Source organism: Leptonychotes weddellii, chromosome 4, assembly GCF_054177405.1.
Source record: "Leptonychotes weddellii isolate Sample4059 chromosome 4, ASM5417740v2, whole genome shotgun sequence".
Lineage (NCBI taxonomy): Eukaryota > Metazoa > Chordata > Mammalia > Carnivora > Phocidae > Leptonychotes > Leptonychotes weddellii.
In genome coordinates, this window is record NC_138372.1 from 10,356,174 (window position 1) to 10,370,734 (window position 14,561).

The window sequence follows — 14,561 nt, forward strand, 5'->3', positions numbered from 1 at the left end:
CTCCTGGTACAAGTGGAAACTCCTCCCTGAATCGCGAAAGTCTTTGGGGCATCCCATCATGCATCGCGACTTTGCCTCTCTAGGAGGCACGTTTTGGCCTCTTTGGTCACGATCATCCCTTTGGATCCAGCCAAAGAGCGCGCCTCGTTCCTATGGCAACCGCGCCAGGTCCACGCGCAGACGGCAGGTAGCAAGGGTCAAAACAGATTCGCAAAGTAGAAGTCCTCGACCCGTTCAGTCCGCGCCTTCGGTGAGCCGAGCCTTTAAGTGTCACGTGACCCCTCCCGTTCGTCCCCGCCCCTCTCCCCTCCCGAGGTCCAGGCTAGCGCTGGTGCGGAGCGGAGGCTTCCGGCCCGGCGGACTCACTGGAGCACGGACGCTGCAGCCGGTTGGGCCGGTGCCCTTTCCCGGTAACTCCTTCCCGGCGTGACGCGCGGAGCCGCGGACGCGGCGGGGCCGGGCAGGCTCGGGGATCTCCCGTCAGTTCCTCCTCGTTCTCGGTTTCCCCGGACCCGGGGAAAACCGGGAGCCGGCAGGGCCCGGCCCGGGGCTCTCGGTGGGCGGCGGGGAAGGCGGCCGTCTCTTGGAGGGTTGCGACCTCCGGCGGGAGCTCAGACCTGGAGCGTGCCTCCTGGAGCCGCTGCTCTGACCAGGGGATACTGCCCGCGGGCGGTAGCCTACCTGTTGGGCAGGTGGTTTCCTGCCCCGAGGCTGGCACAGTCGAGCTCGAGACTGCCAGCCAAAGAACTTCACAGCCCCCCCGCCTCTTGGGCTGCTCACTGGAGGCGACTGACACGGTGGAATAAGGCAGCGATTGCACTGCGTGATAGAAAAAATAATAAGTATCACTTTCTGACTGTTGACCCTATGTTCAGTAAATCCTTTACATACATTTAACCTCCTTGCTGATCCTTTCAAGGTGGTATTATTCACCTCCATTTATGAATGACACTGAGGCTTAGCAAGTTTAAGTTAACTTGCCCAAGGTCATAAAGTGGTGGAGGACAGATCCCAATATGACTCTGTTTCCAGAGCCTGTGTGCTTAACCAGTAGCTACCTCACCTTCCCGAGTTTTAGCGCTCTGTACGTGTTTTATAGGGCAGAATAGGTTATAGGTTGCCTTAACAAGGAAGAAACTGAATTGTTTTAGGATTTTTGTTCAGCATGCATGCAGTCCTAAAAATTGGAAATCAAATGAGTCAATTTCGCGAGCATTCCCACACAGTTTAGACTTCCGCTTGTCAAAATCCACCGCTGTTACAGCTTTGCCTTCCTTAAGTAAGGTGTCGCATTAGACACTTGAACCTTAAAACTTTAGTAATTCATGAAAAGTCAAGATAAATATGACCCTTGAAAATTCACCGTATGTTAGCACAAAGGTCATAATTCTGTACTGTAAATGTCCGTGCAATACAGCACTACCTTGTTCATTAACCAACCAGGATTATTTCTGAACCCACAGTGAATTCAGTTACTGCACTCACCAGACATGGATCTTTAACATTTGAAGACCCTGCATGGTCCACAGCCTTTGCCATTAATCTTCCTTCACGTGGAAAACTAAATTTTTTCTCCCCAGTTTTTCCTCATCTTTGGTCTCCATTTATAATAACCATATTGCTCATGGTTAAAGAGCATTGTCCCTATTTTCTTGGTCCAGTGGGTGTGGTGAGAATAGAATTGGGGTACACAATGTCATAACCGTTTTTGTTTTTTTAGAGTATATCACTTTCCTACTTGTACTTATTTAACCCCAAGAATGTCACAGCTATTGAATTTCATAGTTTTGCACCTGGCAAATCTTACAATCTCATGAATTTATTTAGCCTGTACTCAGTGAAGTGTTCTTAAGCCACGTATTTTTAAATTTAAAGTATTATTGTCAGAATAAGTAAAACAGTGTATTTAAGATGTAGTTGCCTTGATTTTCCTATGTATGTTTTCCCACATTTGCTTATTATTTCTTCATCTCATTCATTTTCAGTCATTTCTAGAGCTTTTCTAATCCAAGGAGTCTGGAAAGTTGCTGTTAATTCTTACTGCTCATCTTTTCATCTATTATAGTTCTTATGTATGATATATTCAAAAATAGTAGCAAGATTGTTGATTTTAAAAGACCCGGTCAAACAGATTGACACTTTTCCTGCCAAATAGAGTTTGTTTGTTTTATTTTTCATCTATATATCTTATCCCTTTATCTAAAAAGCAAGACTGTCCAGGTTTCTACCACTGAAACTTACTGCCTCTTCGATCATTTCAGCTCTGGAAAGGAAGAGAAATGGAAGTGAAAAAGTTGAGCATTTCCTGGCAGTTCTTGATAGTTCTGGTTCTGATCCTGCAAATTCTGTCTGCGTTGGATTTTGACCCATACAGAGTCCTAGGGGTCAGCCGAACAGCCAGTCAGGCTGATATTAAAAAGGCTTATAAGAAGCTCGCCCGGGAATGGTAGGTGAAACAAAGAAATAGCAGTTTAATATAAGCTAAGCAGTTTTAGTAGGGGAATGAAGCCTAAATTATGGTTAGCTTTTATTTATCTCTGTTTCTATAAATATATGTATCTGTCTAAAATATTTTATTGGGGAGAACTAATGTTCATGTTATTCTTTAATTTTTAGTGATGAGATCCAAAGCCTGTGTTGCTATGAAACCCACTTTTAAGAATTCTTTGGCCTAAAGGATTACCCTAGATGCTGCTAGCGTATTTAATGTTAAAGTCAAAGGGAGCTTTAGTTTTAAAATACATATGTAAATAATGAACCATGGATCAGCTAACCATCCCCATGATGTGTTATTCATAAAGTAACTCTTTATGAGTGTCATTGCTGAAGGGAACACCCTCCAATCCTGTTTTCTAAATTATTAATATTAAGCTTTCAAGAAAATTTAGAGTAAGAGCTTTTTGCCCTCAATTTTACAATATTCAGGAACTGAGTACATTACTCTTAAAAATCATCCTATAGAAAAATCATGATTTTACCTAGATAGGTTTTGTATTTGCTAAAGAGTATACAATGTTTGTGAATTAGCAGGATAGCAATGAATTTAAAACTTACGGACAGACATCGTCAGTTTTTTCCCCCGATGCTTTGGACATGCCAAAGAAGTAGAAGTATCTGGATCATATAGCTGGAGGGGAGCAGCAGGAGGGGAAAGGATGGGAAGGGCACAGGTGACTAGAAGCTGGGGGAGCCAGTCATAGATAATAAAAGCAGGTTTGGGATGAGACCGATCGTTGTGCACCTACTGCGTGCTAGGCTCCAGGTTCTATGCTTTTTATCTTATTTACACCTTACAATTACCCTATGAGGGAGATATGCTGTCCCTCTTTTACCTGTGGGGAAACCTAGGCTCACTGTTACTAAGTATTACTTCTGGGCTCTGTAGCTTGACCTTCTGTGCCAATAGGTAGTTTATTGCTTTTTTTATTTTCTAATCACGTACACGTCTGAGCAGACGTAAGACTGAGTGGGTTAGTGTTGGGGCGGGCAGGAAGCTAGGCGGAAGCAAAGCTTCCCCATGCAGATGACATTGCACGCTGTGCATGACTCTGCCTGGCACCATTATTCTTCAGTGAAGGACGTAACTTAGTTTTAAGCTGGTTGCGATAAAGGTAAAATATAGTTTAAAATACAATGTTTTGAATACATAAATATTTTAAACCAAACTCCAATCACAGAGAATCCAGAATTCGATACTAAAAACACAATCTGATTATGTGTGGCCCCTTTCCAGGGATTCTCTTTACAGCAAAATCGTTTCAAACTCTTGCCTCTTTATATTCAAAGCAAAATACATAAATCTGCAGTAAATCCATAAGGTAGCAACATTCTTTTGGACAGGGTACTGGCCTTTGGCAACATTTTAAAAGCAGAAATCGCTTGAGTATGTGGGATTTATTAAAATGTACAGCTTTGTCTTTTCTGTCTTCCAGAGCTGAAAAGGGTGTTATGCTATTAATTAAATGAGTCATATGCTTCTCTTCCTTAATTAGATTCTCTCTAGGAGTCATTCATCACCTTAGAAATATAGAGAGTATCATCCAGGGAAAGTCTAAAATTTTACTTCACCTTTGTATTTTCACTGTGTTATTCCTTGTCACCGTTTTGGCTATGGCAGGGTTTTATCCCTAAAATCGTTGGTTTCACTTCATGATGGCTTCATATGCACTGAAAATAGCCAGTTTGACTTTTCGGAACGAACAGCAGCCGGGGGAAGTGGTTAATCATTGAATTGGGTTTGTAACTCTCCTCTGCTAGGTTTTACTACTAAGTAATGTTTCTTAAGCTTCTCAAGAGCTTTCTCCTTCTTTGGTGAAACCATTTCAAGTGACTTTTTTCTCTCAGGAAAGCTATGTTTCTCTCCTAATAATTAAGTTTTAACATAGGCGCCTTTCTGTTGTCATCTACATTGGCAAAATAAACACCCTCACACCCCAAGAAAGAGGCGTCCTAAAACTTGATAGGAAACAAATGGGTATAACATGGTCAGTCACTGGAACAGTAAGACGATTTGTCTATGACTTTTCTGTATTACTTTTTCTACAGCCAGTAGATACCAAGTACAGTATTTTCTTCATTTCCAGGTTTAAAGGACGTGTATCATATTGCGGTCGGTGACATGTTTCCTACACACTGAAATAGTATTGGGCAGTTCTTTCCTAGAGCTGGATTTATCCTTTTTTCTACACGTTTGCCACCTTGTGGTAGAGTCCTGCAATTAGGAAAATATCCCTTATAACCTGAAACTGTCTTGTGGTTTCCCCTGTTCTCTGGCCTTGGTTTTGTCTGCGTCAGGATCTGTGGTTCTAACCCAGCCACCCTCACAGCCCTCCCCTTGGTTTGGTCTCCTCAAAAGCCCCTTCCAATCCTTCTTCCCCTACCACATTCTGTATGTTAAATCTTCATTTGTATGAATGCATCATTTCTCTCTTTTCAGCCTTTAGCCTAAGTTTGAATATTTAAAACACTTTTTTTTTTTTGTCATCCAGAAACATGCTTTGGAACCACCATCTTGTTTCCTTAAGTCATACTATTTTCATTATACCCAGCTGACATTTTTTTTTCTCACCAATATCCATAATGAGAACTAAATAGTTAAGGGAGGAATGGTGTCTAAATTCAACAGCCAGCCATTTTCAGTTTATTTTTAGAGAAATCAGAATATGTGGTATAATTCATTCAAACATGTTCCTGCCAGAATAAGCTGATCAAGTCATAAATTTTCTTTATTCCAATGTACTTGGTGCTGTTTTTAGTAGTCATTTGCTTCCAGGTGGATTGTTTCTCTTTCCTGAACCTTTGCTAGAGGAAATTTACTAAAAGTTAGCAGAGGTGGTTACATGAAGAATAGGCTATGTAATAGAGTCTCTTAACAAAAAGAACGTTGAAAAATCAGTTGGTATAAAACACTGATTTAGGTCTTGGGGGGATCCTAAGGAAGTAAAACCTAGCCCCTACTTTCCAGGACTTTAAAAATCTCCAAACTGGAAATTGGCATAAGCACAGGCAGATTACAGAATAACGTATGACCGCAAATGGATACAGTTACTTGTCAGCTGTATAAAATAGCAAACATTAGTTCTAACAGAAGTTTAAATCACTTTGCATAAACTGTAGATTTTTCTCACCTCTTAAAACATGGGGCCTGGAAATCATTATCCATTTATAGGTAAAAGGCCACCTTAGGCAAAAAGGGACAAGCAGAGCAATAACAAAACTGAAATGTTCTCATTTGAACATCAGCAGCCAAATGCTATTTGGAACATGGTTGACACTTAAATGAATTCACGCCGTATCGGAAAGCTATTTCCTGTGTCTACCTGAGTTGTCAGAAGAAATCCCTTCCTTGATAACATTCTAATGTTGGGATGAGTTGCTGCCATCCTGGGAAGAGAAGTCGGTTCTTAGGGCTCAGTGTCGTTAGCCTGGAACCAGCTTCAGCAGTGTTTAGGAACCAGGTAAAGACATGCCTACAGCACACCCTTCCTCAGTGGGATGCTGCCGAACTCCCTGGCGCTTTGAAAATGTGCCCCGCTGAAGTGCTTTGGGTAGAAACACCTGTTTCAAAGTTTCACTTAATTATTATGGTCACGTGAAGCAAGTGATTGCTTCTGCCATTTATTTTTAAGAAACCGTCCTAAAGGAATGGCCTTCCATTTGCCTCAGATGTAGTGAACTGTGTGTACAAGATGTTAATTGTGTGTAAAACATTAAATCCACGCTCACTGCCTGCCCGTTTGTGTTTCAGGCATCCTGACAAAAACAGAGATCCTGGAGCAGAAGACAAGTTCATCCAAATTAGCAAGGCTTATGAGGTATCATGTCAAACTTGTGATGCATCCATTAGCTCTGATAAAATATTTTTTTAAGTGGCCAGTTTTGTAAAGACCTCTCAGAAAGGGCACGCTCCCAATGCCCTTGACCCAGTTTCTAGATGACGGTAGAGAAAGCATATTCAGCCACATCCAATATGTTGAAATTGGTGCCTGAATAATTCAGCCCTTAAAAACAAAACAAAACAAAACAAAAAAACTGGCCTATTTTAAAGGCTTTAATTGGAATTGTAGAATTCTCAGAATTCCTAAATGTAGGTCTCTGTTTCCTTTGTAGGAACTTTTATCACATGCTCACCTCAGCAGCATATATACTAGAGCTTCTATTAAAGAAAGACTGGTGTGCCTGTATTTATTAAAGTCGCACAAGGTTACAGGTACATGTAAACACAAGATTTTCAACAATTTTCCAACAGGTCAGCTTAAGTAGCTTGGTCTAGAATGTGCACAAAAGATAAGTCCGTGGCTTCCTGATTTGTGTATGGTAATGCTCTTCGAGAGACAGCGCTTGGCTCATAGAATGGCACATCATCCTAAAACAGCTTCTCGAAGTGTAGACTTCAGAGTTATTTCTGAGTAAAACAAAGCCAACGTACAAGACACTGAACTCAGTTCTGTGGCGACTTTTTGGTGTTCGCAGCTTTTCCTATCTCGGTTTGAGTTATTCCAACTTAAGTGGCATGACCTAGGCCATTTTTTTGTGGTCAACATTATGTTAAGTTTTATTTGTTTTACTGATGTGTCGAGTACTCTGAGAACTCAAAATCTCTAAAGCCAAGATGAACGCGAATATCTGAAGGACTGAAGTCTTTCGGTCTTGAAATACTGAACGTTTCTATTGAGAGAGGAGTTTCCTGGCATGTCAGAGACTGCATGCGGAATGTCGAGCCGTGCTATAGCTTTAAACATTTTTCTTCCTGTGTCTTCCATGCTGCTCACAGGATAGTCCTTGGGGTGAAACTTTTTCCATTTCACAGATTTCCTGTTGTTGTCTTTCCTTATAGATTCTTTCCAATGAAGAAAAGAGGTCCAATTACGATCACTATGGAGATGCCGGAGAGAACCAGGGCTACCAGAAGCAGCCGCAACAGCGGGAATATCGCTTCCGGCATTTCCATGAGAATTTTTACTTTGATGAGTCCTTTTTTCACTTCCCTTTTAATTCGGAGCGGCGGGACTCCATTGATGAGAAGTATTTATTGCACTTCTCACACTACGTGAATGAAGTGGTTCCAGATAGCTTCAAGAAACCCTACCTCATCAAGATCACCTCAGATTGGTGCTTTAGCTGTATCCACATCGAGCCTGTTTGGAAAGAGGTAGTTCAAGAACTGGAAGGATTGGGTAAGATAATTTTATTTGCTAGAAGGTGTCTTTATAGAAGAAGGTAGCTTTTGTATCTTGAATTTTATGGGCTCCTGGGGAGAAGGGACAGTGAGATTTCTCTTCACAAGTTCATGGTGACTGGGGTTTTTCCAGGGACACATTTTCAGAGGAAGAAATGTGTCAGCCATTCTCATTTTGCACTACGAATTTGAAGCCTTATATGTATAGTTTCCTAACATCTAGTTGGGGGCCTAGTACATAGGAGAAATTTAAAAATTATTGGTTGACCAGAGCAGCCCGCAAGCATCAGTTTTGATGCTGGTGGGATCTGCAGATTGTTCTCATCAATATGATTGCATTTGCTAGAGCTGCCATAACAAAATACCACAAAACAACAGAAATGTATTTTCTCACATCTCCCAAGGTTAGAAGTCCAAGATCAAGGTGTCGGCATGTTTGTTCTTTTTTTCTGAGGCCTCACTCCTTGGCTTGCGGATGGCCGCCTTCTCCCTGCATGTCCACATGGTTGTGTCTCCATGTGCATGTTTCTGGTATCTCTCTCTCTCTTTCTGTGTCCTAATCTCTTTACAAGGACACCAGGCATATTGGATTAGGGCCCACCCTAACGACCTCATTTTAACTTAATTACTTCCTTAAAGGCCCTATCTCTAAATACAGTCACATACTGAAGTACTGGGGGTGAGGACTTCAGCTCTGTCCATAACACTCATGGTCATGGGTTACCACTCTGGATCACAGATTAGCCCTTCCTGTGTTCATGGTTACCACTTAGTGCCAGGAAAATGCCAGCAATCCAGACAGGGTATTTATTTTAATGACTCTGAAAAGTTGGAATTACTGAATTGTGTGTGTGTGTGTATGTGTTGTGTTTTATAGGTATTAGCAGACCTATTCTTGAGTAACTAAAAAAGGCCAAACTCAATCACAGGGGCCAAGAGCCTGGGTGTCTCTGGAGAGAACAGACCAGTGAAAACCATTAGTTCGTTTATCCTAAAACAGAAATTTTCAGCTTATGGTTTAGAAGCACTCCAGTGTGCCGAAATGCTTTCGTGAGACTGAGTAAAGAAGTTCTTGGAAGAAGATGAGAAATAAGTTTAGCACAGTGTCAAACATGTGGTGGGCAGTCAGCAGATGCTTGCTGGTGGTGCATAATGAGTGAACGAGAGGGTGAGATCAGCTGGAAGCCCCTGGGTTGAACAGCTTCTTCGTCAAAAAGTGTAATTGCATTTTATACCCCACTAGGTGGTATACTGAAACCTATTTAACTTCCTTCGTCTAGGAGCCGACATTCAGACCCAATAGCAGAACATAAACGTTAAACCACCGCGTAAGTTAGGAAGGCAATGCGTTTACACCAAAGTCAGATTAGGGCCAACATTCCATTTTAAACATGCCAGGTGAACAACGTGAAGGAGCGAAGCATGGTGGTTACCTGTGTCCCATCCCTGGGCTTGGGAGTCATAGGCCAGTGTTCAGTGTATGTGCCGCTCCAGCGAGCACCAGGCAGACCAATGTTCAGATCTGAGCTCTGTCATTTACTATCTTTGTGTCCTTGGACAAATTACTTAATACACATTTCTCCATCTCTAAAATGGGTGTAATAATGTCAAACCAACAGGATTGATACGAAGATTAAATGAGAAAAATATCTATTAAGTTTCTAGTATATATTAAGCACAAACATAAAATGAGCCCTAGGGAATTTCTAATGAACTAGGTTTTCTGGTTTACCAAAGTAAAAATTTTTAAAACACCTATTTTATAAATTTTTAAAAATCAGTCTCAAATACATGAGTCTACTTTCTTGAACTCACTGGCTACCAGGCACTGACTTTTGACTTACGTTCAGCTAAGTCTCACAAGGTAATTAGAAGTTGGATGGGCAGGAAACCAAGGAGGAACATTACAGGCAGAGGGAACAGGGCAGCCAGAGACACAAAGAGCATCCAGGGGAGAGGGGGTCGCAGGGTGTGACTCTGGTGTAGCTGAGGGGGAGCAAGCAGGAAGAGCACGCTGGGACCAGGTAGTAAGGAGCCTTAAAGTCCAGGCTCAAGAAGCTGGACTTTATTTTACAGTGCGTAATAAAGCCAAGAGAAAATTGTCACGTAGAGGCATGATTTAATCGTATCTACACTTTAGAAAGCTGTTAGAGCCGCTTGAAGGGCAGATTGAAGAAGGTCAGAAGAGTGGCAGGGAGGTCACCAGCCCTGGCAAGACAGCAACCACTGGCCCAGACTAGGACAGAAGGAAGAGAGAGGTGGACAAGGGTAAGATATTTGAGAGGTAGGATCGTGGAAGTCTGGAGGGACCTGGCTCCTGGAGACCACCTGAATGTGAGGAATGAGGAAAAAAGGAGAGAGGGGGACAAGATTGACTCTGCATTCTGACTTGAGCCAGTGGATGGGCAGGGAACGCAGGGAAGAGCTGGATTTGAGAACTTGTTCTAAATCGTAACTACGTTTGGACATACTGCACATGATGACATGAAAATAGTAACACTAGCTTGTATTTATGGAGAATTTACCATACGCCTAGCACAATTCTGTCAACGCATATGAAACAAAAGCCATTCAAGGCAGGTGCTGCTGTCATCCCTTTTTTTACAGACATGTAGCTCATTTTGGGGACCTCGTCAGGGTCCCACCGTTGGCGTTCGGCAAAGCTGGGATTTGAACCGTGGTAGTCTGGCCCTAAGTCCATGCATCGCACACCATGCCGTATGGCCTTTTAATGTCCTTAAATCTTTGACGATGGAAGATCTTGTTATTCTTTTGGGTTGTCATGCTGTTTGATTATAGTAAGTCGGGACTCAAGTGACAAGGATGTAAGAAGCTGAATTTAGATCCATAGAAGTGACATTTACTGAGGGTTCGGTCCATTCCCCCACTGCACCCCCGAAGTTCCCTGGAAGGCTGGTTTTGACCAAATGTATTAGATTAGTTTGGTTTATAAACCATTTTCCTCTTTGGAACATTTGGATTAGTTGAAGATTCCCGACAGTCAAGGTCCACTTGGTTATAGTTGGGTAGCAGCACGATGAGATCTTTACAGCGTCCATGGCCATTTCCCTGTCCCAGTGAGGCAGCGCTACCCTTTAAGGCAGGTACTGCCAAAAATGTTTCTTTTTTTTTTTTAGCATTTATTCCAGAGATAGAGAGGGCACGAGCAGGGGGAGGGGCAGAGGGAGAGGGAGAAGCAGACTCCCCACTGAGCAGGGAGCCCGATGCCGGACTCGATCCCAGGACCCCAGGATCATGACCTGAGCCGAAGGCAGACAGATGCTTAACCAACTGAGCCAACCAGGGCACCCCCTGCCAAAAATGTTTCTATTCTGAGTTAATAGGAAGAGCAGACTGGGGCACCTGGTGGGCTCAGTCAGTGGAGCAGGTGACTCTTGATCTCAGGGATGTGAGTTGGAGCCCCATGTTTTGTGTAGAGATTATTTAAAAATCTCTCTCAAAAAAAAAAGGAAGAGCAGACCATCTTAAAAATCAGCTGAGGGGTCTGGGGAAGCTCAGACCTGTCAGAATAACATAAAATGCCTGGATTGCCATGGATGAATGAACGAGAACAGTTCTACCCCCGGGGGGACATGCGGCTGCTGGTTAGGTGGAATCCAGAGCCATGCAGCGTGATTACGGCTAGTGTGCAAAGGCAGCCCACGTGTGTGGACAGCCGCCCTGGGGAGAAGGGCCAGAGTAGTAGGCGCTGCCTTCAACCTCGAGGAGCTTACTGTTGAGCTGAAGAGAAAAGATGTACCCAGAGAATACACACCTGACATTTGCAAGTACAGAATCACATTTGTAATTACAGAATAATAAGCGCTGCAGGAGTAAGCAGAGGATGAGAAAGAATTCATGTTCTCATTTCACACTCTGTTCTTGATGAACCAAGTACTATGTTAGACATTAATGTATAAATTGTAATAGTTTTTATTGAGCCTTTCAGTTGTTTGGCATTGTGCTAGGTGCGTTGTGAGGATTGTCTGTATCCCCAGAGCAACTCAGCGAGGGAGAGACTGTTGTTATCCCTGTTTTCCAGATGAGCAAACCGAGGCCCAGGAAGGGTAAGGGACTAATCAAGGTCACACTAGCCACAAGTAGAAGTGCTGGGATACAGACCCAAGAGCACAACTCTAGGGGTCACACTCAACCACCATGCTGCACGGCTTCAAAAATCAGTAAAACGTGGTCCTTGCATCAGCAGACTCAGGTGGGAGACACAGGTGAATTATCACAGTGCTCTGCATGCTCATGGGGAGGGGTACAGACAGCGACCAGGGTGTCAAGGAGGTTACATGTCTTAAAATCAAATACCATTTTAGGGCAACCCAATTTGAACAATCCTGCAGATTATTCACCATGACTTCTCATTTATTTTTTGTAAAAGATTTATTTATTTATTTTAGAGAGAGAGAGAGAGCGTGAGCAGGGGGAGAGGCAGAGAGAGAGAACCTCACGCAGACTCCTCACTGAGCATGGAGCCTGATATGGAGCTTGATCTCACGACCCTGAGATCATGACCTGAGCCAAAACCAAGAGTCAGGCGCTTAACCGACTGAGCCACCCAGATGCCGCATGACTTCTTATTTTAAAAGAAGGAGTAATTTCTCTCTTTTAAGGAATTGTTAAGTATATAACAGTGTTACACTGTCTAGGAAAAGGGTCTACCTAGATACTGGTTTTAAAAAAATCTGCTTTAGTTTCATATCCTTGATTTTGTTCCGTTTCACATTATTTTGCATCTTTTAATTTCTTTATTGATGGGTTTGTGTTTAGTCAGATTCGACAGTGGCCTATTCCTCCAGCTGGCACTGTACATTCCTTAAGACATATGCAAAACTAAAAAAAAAATAAAAATAAAAAAAATAAAGACATATGCAAAACTTGTGGGGCGCCTGGGTGGCTCAGTCGTTGGGCGTCTGCCTTTGGCTCGGGTCATGAGCCCAGGGTCCTGGGATCGAGCCCCACATCGGGCTCCCTGCTCCGTAGGAAGCCTGCTTCTCCCTCTCCCACTCCCCCTGCTTGTGTTCCCTCTCTCGCTATGTCTCTCTCTGTCAAATAAATAAAATCTTAAAAAAAAAAAAAAAAAGACATATGCAAAACTTGAAACAAAGATGAATGTGTCTAGAGGTGCCTGGGCGGTTCAGTTGATTAAACATCTGCCTTCAGCTCAGGTCATGATCCTAGGGTCCTGGGATCGAGCTCCACATTGGGCTCCCTGCTCAGCGGAGAGCCTGCTTCTCCCTGTCCCTCTGCTGCTCCCCTGCTTGTGCTCTTTCTCTCTCTCTCAGATAAATAAATAAAATCTTTAAAAAAAAATTAATGTGTCTATGTTTTAAAGGAGAAAAAGAATTTCCCTAAAAGGTGCAATACACATTGGTACCTCAAAATAGAGGTACGACATGGACGCATTGAGTACTGTAAGGGAGGAAGACTTCTTACAACCTCAAAAAGAGAAGGAAATGTTAGTGTTTTTAATTACCCAGGATCTGCAAATTAGCCAGAAACAACAATCCATATCAAAATCAAATGTTTCTGAAAAAGGTCGCATCTGCTTTGCCTTCCTTTTAAATTCACTACTCCTGTGTGTTTGGATTTGGGGCACGTCCGTCTGTCCTCTAGCCAAGCTGTGCTAAATCAAGATAAGAATACATGGATAGTTTTACTTGTTGTTGGCCACCTGAGCTTGCTTTATGGACCCTGAACTTTGAAGTGTAGAAAATTCAAAGGCAAAGGAGGAGACAGTGGAGACTGTGTTGTTCTCTGTGACTCAGAGACCCCAAGTCACCACCCGCCACTGGTCATTTCCCAGCCGGAGTCTCTGTGAGATATCAGCACTACCAGCTTTTCTCACTCTTCCTTCCCAGCTTGGGTGGGGAAGGGGGAGGGTTAGACCTGAACTGTCTCTTTTTTTTTTAAGATTTTATTTATTTATTCGAGATGGGGAGAGAGCGCACGCACATGCGCAACAGTGGTGGAGAGGGGCAGAAGGAGAGGGAGAAGCAGATTTCATGCTGAGCACAGAGCCCGATGCGGGATTCGATCCCAGGACTCTGGGATCATGACCTGAGTCGAAGGCAGATGCCTAACTGACTAAGCCACCCAGGCGCCCCTAGATCTGAATTCTTACTAAATATTTTCTCAGGAAGAAAAATACCAGCAATTGAAACACCAAATATTTATCATTCTTTATTCTATTCTAATCCACATGCTAGTTAATATAGAAGAGAGGTAAAATTCCTCCAGAATTTGGAAGTGGGATTATGATAGTAACAATCGAAGTCCTTTGTGGAAATGATCCAAGAAAATGGCCTTTATAGATTTGGAAACACATTTAACGAAGGTGATGTATGTAAGGACTCGAGAGTAATTTAAGTAAAAGAAACGAAGCCTAACCACTTGTATTCTGTTCTAACCAGGAAAGAAGCTGTACTGATGGGAGGGCAGGAGAGGTGGGGGGAGGACAGCTGAGAGAGCAAGGGTTTGCCGTGTGTATACCCCTCTGCAGGAGGAGACCAGCTGCTCGAGGCAAAAATCCCACCCCCACAGACACAGTCTAGGTCTTAGGCTTCACCATGGTCTGGATGAAATAATAGTGAATAATAACAGTTGTAATTAATTAGCCACCTACTGTATTCCAGGCTCGGGGTTAGGTTCTGTTTTATGTTATGTGGTTTAGTCTCAACAGAACAACTTATCTCCATTTTACGAATGAGGAAACAGACCCAGAGAGGTGAAATGACGTGCCTGAAGTTACACAGCTAATGGGGAACAGAGCTGGGCTTGAATCTGGATCTGATTGTGAATACTGATTTTTAATTCATTGGTGGTTTTTTTTTTAAAAAAAACTGAGTGCCTACTAAGTGCCAGGACCTGTTCT

General features: G+C 42.9%; 1 protein-coding gene across 1 annotated transcript in view; it reads left to right on the forward strand.

Annotated features, from left to right (window-relative positions):
• The first annotated feature begins 302 nt into the window (after positions 1–302).
• The window catches only part of DNAJC16 (DnaJ heat shock protein family (Hsp40) member C16), a 38,627-nt gene continuing 24,368 nt past the window's right edge, over positions 303–14,561 (forward strand). Inside the window, exons 1-4 of the mRNA XM_081816827.1 lie at positions 303–410; positions 2,262–2,446; positions 6,248–6,314; positions 7,337–7,676. Coding sequence (XP_081672953.1) covers positions 2,280–2,446; positions 6,248–6,314; positions 7,337–7,676 — 574 coding nt within the window. The 5' untranslated portion in view covers positions 303–410; positions 2,262–2,279. The remainder of the gene's footprint in view (positions 411–2,261; positions 2,447–6,247; positions 6,315–7,336; positions 7,677–14,561) is intronic.